The 5,592-nt window shown below is 36.9% G+C and overlaps 1 protein-coding gene across 1 annotated transcript in view; it reads left to right on the forward strand.

Moving 5' to 3' along the window:
* Positions 1–4,213, forward strand: part of LOC136264472 (uncharacterized) — a 5,549-nt gene extending 1,336 nt beyond the window's left edge. The window contains exons 5-9 of the mRNA XM_066059222.1: positions 1,890–1,978; positions 2,825–2,912; positions 3,215–3,261; positions 3,307–3,381; positions 3,455–4,213. Of these exons, the coding sequence (XP_065915294.1) occupies positions 1,890–1,978; positions 2,825–2,912; positions 3,215–3,261; positions 3,307–3,381; positions 3,455–3,703 (548 nt within the window). The 3' untranslated portion in view covers positions 3,704–4,213. The remainder of the gene's footprint in view (positions 1–1,889; positions 1,979–2,824; positions 2,913–3,214; positions 3,262–3,306; positions 3,382–3,454) is intronic.
* Positions 4,214–5,592: the final 1,379 nt, after the last annotated feature.

The following is a 5,592-nucleotide window of genomic DNA, read 5'->3' on the forward strand; positions in this document are numbered from 1 at the left end:
AGCTTTTAAAAGTAGCTATTATACTGTGTAAATATGTATATCATCCATACATATAAAATTTCGCTAGACTTACTAGATATGCTGAGTCTTCCTTACTGATAACATTGAGTGCACTGTAGTCAGTATGCTCTGCCCATAAATAATGCTGTGGACAGTGTGCAGTTGGTACTAGTACCTCTGGTTAATTACGTAGTCTGATACAGAAGAACTTTGACTTCCTGGGAACAAGAATGTATGCAGATTAATTGTTAAACTAAAGCATATAGCAGTGTCCCCTGTTTTTGTCCAAGACTTACTGTGATATATACAAAGCAATGAAAGCCTAGATGGTGCACACACAACACTCAGTTTTTGTGACAACTGATGAGCAGTAAATGCTGCTCAAAACAGTTTTGAAACTACAATGATGTATTTTCATCAATTTTTGCATCAATATTTGCATATGCTGATTTACATGAACTTGGAAAGTGATCACTTCACTCAATCAAGCAATTGCTAATACTGTAGAATATATGTGGATGCTGTTCATCTACAGACACTATGCAATCTTAGTAAAAACTTATTGTTAACCAAACTACAATGTAACTTGTCATCTTTACATATCAGATACTAATCACACTCTTGAGCAAGCAAACACCAAGCTTATATTTATATTTCTCTATTCTCTGGCACGTATGACTTGCAGACCCTTTTGTTTCTTGTATGATTTCTTGCCCTATGGAAATTTATTATTTATTTATTAAGGCTTTACAGCACAAGTGCTGAAGGTCTGTAGGACACCTGGTCATACAGCCTGTTTAACATTGTTACAGAAAGTGTGTTTGAAAAAGTAGAGAAAGGAGAAAAAATCCATGACTGGACCTGGGCAGCCTCGAACCTGCAGCCATCCAAGTAATGCTTGAACGCTTACAGGAGTCTGCCAGGTGGTCAGGATGTTTTCTCCTTGTCAATTTCATGTATATGTATCCATAGGAACTCTAGTGAGTGACTTATTATCTCAAAGTATCCCCATGTGGAACCAAATGGATATTAGTTTATTTATTAAGGCTTTACAGCACAAGTGCTGAAAGTCTGTAGGACACCTGGTCCTACAGCCTGTTTAACGTTAAAGTGTGTTTGAAAAGGTAGAGAAAGGAGAAAAAATCCATGAAATGTCTGTTACACCGGCATAGGAATTTTTCCTCCAGGTTTAGTGCTGGCAGCATGCACATACACGCACATACACGCATACACACCACACACACATGCACACACACACACACACACACACACACACACTAGCGCAAAGCAAAAGCAAAACCTCTGGAGCTGTGCGAAATACAGCTATTTCCACCCAGTACCCCAGCACTGGGATGCCTGTGCACCACTCAGGTACTCAAGTCTAGAGCAGGCAAATTGTCCTGGGTAGGACTAGTAACTCACAGGAGGACCATCAGGTTTCATGGAGAGAAGTCATGGAACTTCCACAATGACCTCAACATTGCTAAGCAAAACAAGGACAGTTGGCTTCCCAGTTTACACCAGGATGTAACAGCTGGCCATGGGTGGGCAGCTTCCCTAGTTTACACCAAGCCCCATTTAACAGCTGAGTTGACTGGAGCAATGTGAGTAATTAAAGTTTCTTGCCCAAGGAAACAGCAACAACACCAAAGTAGCGTAACTGGGAATCAAACCTGGGACCTATCGATCACCAGGCCGATGCCTTAACCACTTGGCTATGATGCCTCACACACACATTCACACACACACTCACACTCACACGCACACGCACACACACACGCACACACACACGCACACACACACAAATACATACACAAATACTGCATGACACCTGCTTAAACTCTTAAGTTTTCAGTACCATGTTTGTTTACTGATATGTACACATGCAGATAACACAGAATCAATGCTGGGAGGCATTATGACAGTAGTAAAGCTGATGAGGGACAATCCTAACAACCCCCCACCTAAGCATATATTTGTAAGTTTCATATACATTTTAAAATTATATCACCTTTTAAAACAAGGCATGAACTAATTGTGCCAAAATAGTGTTGTTATAGTACTGCAAAATATTTTGGTTTGATTCTAGTTTTGGTACTCAATTTTGAAAGTACTCCCACTTTACAGGAGTTTTAGCTACTATTAGTTCTAGTACCCAGAAGATTTAGTTCTATAAAAACCTGAGGTCGACAAGTCACAAATGGCTAAATTGGAAATGTTTTGTGATATCAATTGCAGACATACACAACTTCAATAAATAAACTGGCAGTGGTCAATGCCTTTTTAGGATGCCTTAATTGCTGTAGTTAGCAAACCATAATATATACATAACTGTGCATGGTTCAGTGGTGGATCTAGGATTGTTAGAAAGAGGTTTCTGAAAATCGATATCATATAACTTAATAATAAGACATCCAAGGACACTTCAGAAAATTTAGAAGCTCTGAAATCGAATTTCATAGTAGGCTACCTTTAGTTAACAATCACAATAAATCCAATGCTTTAGACTGTAGACACTATAGAAAAAAGGCTGTGACTAAGCTGTAGCTTTTGACTGCTCTATTAGATTATCTTGATTGTTTTATAATACAGTAGCAGGTGAAAACTAAAGTGCTGCTGACTATAATGGAGGTTGGTTAAAGCAATTGAATACATGCTACAGACCTACAGTTTTCTATGACAGATTGTCAATGCAACAATTATGAAGCTGCTAGTTAGACTGCCACTGAGCTAAATTTAAATGTGGTTCACAGAAACCCACCACTGTGGTTAGCTGTGACTTTTCATTAATAACACTTTTATGTGACTATGTCTCAATATCCAGTGGCTATCATCTTCAAATGGCATGGAAACAAGTTCTTCAAAATTAGAAGTGGATCATACCAACTGGTTAAGCACATTAACTATGCCAGGCTAGTAATACGCATATACCATATGTGACCGGATTTGTGAAAAAGGGTCTTCCACACACATCCAATTCTGTAAACTTGGGAGACCATAAACTAATGTTTAAGTAACATAGTACCCTGAAATTTACAACATCTATTCAGCTATGTTGGTGCTCACTTCTGACCAAATTTCAAGGCAATAGCGTTTTCCCATTTGAAGTTATGAATTGTCAAAGTTGGTAAATTGGATGTTTGTGGAAGACCCCTTTTCGCAAATCCGGTTACATATATGAATAGAGTGTAATGTGTGTATTACATTGTGATAGTGAATGATGTGATAAGGAAAAATGTGGCTGGTCACCTGAGGAAGAAGGTAGATTACAGTTGATGAAAAAGATTTATAATAATTACTTTACAGAATGGAATTAACGTCACTTCAAGTTCATGGAGAGCTAATGCTTACATGAAGAAACAAAAGCCCATACGAAGAAAGGTATATATATATATATATATCTATATACCTTATGTGAGTTATACATTAATTATAACAAATTATATGTTGACAGGTTGAAAGTAGAAAATTGCTAATTCCTTCATTAGCAAATTGTGTAGATTTCAGTGAATATGGTACCAACACTAACAATAAACCACCTTCAAAACCAGCTTTGGAGACTATTCACTTGCCAGTTATACACAAACATAAACCAAGAAGTTTATCTCCAATACCTGAGCAGATAACAGATCTTTATCATACATCCTGGAGGAATACAGTTATTGATAATCATACAAGAATACTAGGCTACAGAGTACCGTAAACACGTCTTCCTAATATAAATATATAACAGAATTGTACAGTTGGCTTCTATGACACCTGCTCAGTACATAAGGCATATTATACCAGTATGTTGTGCATGTATGTATTCATGTAATACCCTATTGTGGAATAAGCATTGTTTTGGGGCTTTGTATACCAAACTGTGCGCCATGCTTATGGTGTTTCTTGACTGTCTATTATCAACAGATCCCTGCATGTGTTTGGGAAATAGGTATCTGATGTTGGCCATCATTCAAGGTTAAAAGTTCAATGCAGTTGTAAAGTTTTAGCTGTTTTAAAACACATCTGTAACACTACGTTGTGTGTGGAACTGAATTGTTGTTATTAGTGCAGGTACCATATATTATATGATTTGATAAAAGAGGAACAGAATGTTTAGCTAAATTTAGTGTATAACAACACACCATGGCAGTGTAATGAACACGTCACACATAAGACGTGAATCACAACTTCACAAGCAGCACTAATAAACTGAACTCACAAGTTGCTTTCTAGATCTGCTGACTTGTATTTGTTGTAACTGATCATCTTAACAAAAGTTAATTAATTGTGTTGTCTGATGTGTTCTAGAGCTGGAGAATATATAGTATGAACATATCATAAATAGGATTGAATCATTATTAGTATTGTAGTTAATAAATCACTATCAGTCAGTAATAATAACATAAACGCAAAATAATTTTGTGGAAAGTAGAATCAACTTTTGCTGTTCATTCTTCTATGGGTGTATCCATTCACTGGACTGGGTTACTGGACTGGACTATTGGACTGGACTATTGGACTGGACTATTGGACTGGATTACTGGACTGGACTATTGGACTGGATTACTGGACTGGATTACTGGACTCACATGAAGTTTGCTTAAATACAGTTTTCAACCACTAAAAGTGATTAGCCATGTGATCATTACTTTGTATACCACACACTCAGGGTTCTCTATGTCTTGTCTTGCATTTTAGAGTCACATATATATGTACAGTTAACTCATATAGTTAACTGTATTCTAGTTTTAGTGGTCTATTTAATGGTGCGATAAGTTCATAATCAATAGGTTGAATTCTTCTTATGTACACTACTGTAGTTTTACACACAGATAATTCCTGTGTGCATTGGGAAGTGTTTTTCTGGCTAACTGAACACTATGCACTTATTGATACTGTATTTACAAGCATTATAAACCTAGTGAATACACAGACTGCTGAAAGGCTAGGCGATGCTACATTATTTCAATATAATTGCAGGTGTAAAACTGACTGAATGTTATGCTACGTATTTAGAAGACAGACAGATGCGTTTAGCAGTGCTTGTATCATTGCTAGCGATATAGATAAATTAATGAACTATATACACTGAGGTATTAGTGTAGTAGTTTTTTTGTGAATAATCTGCAAGTTTATACAGAACAGAAATGAGATCTCCACTACTGTATGTCTTGTCAGGGGTGAATGGTGTGATTTCTAAAGTTGTGTGGTTAAGCCTATTTATAAACGGCAAGAAAACAAAAAAAGGTTGAGTCAAATAATCCAGTCCAGTGAATGGATACACCCATTCTTCTAGTCAACAACATGTCTCTAAATGCATCCTCCCCTTGCATCTCTTTGTAAGTATTATACAATCGTGGTCTCACCAGTGCTCTCTAGTCTGTGGCATACCACAGCAATCAACATGTTAATTTATTATCGTCCAACCCTAGTGTGTTCCATGGTGTAAAGAAGTGGCCATAAACATACATAGCAAAACATATATGTTTATGTGCATAGCTATGTACCCCAGTAAATTTATCCAACCCAACCAGAAGTCGGTTTTGGACAATAAAATACAAAAGAATTTATATCCCAGGCCTTGGAGGAACTTGAACAAAATGGGTG

The sequence above is a fragment of the Dysidea avara genome, chromosome 8 (genome assembly GCF_963678975.1).
Source record: "Dysidea avara chromosome 8, odDysAvar1.4, whole genome shotgun sequence".
Taxonomy (NCBI): domain Eukaryota; kingdom Metazoa; phylum Porifera; class Demospongiae; order Dictyoceratida; family Dysideidae; genus Dysidea; species Dysidea avara.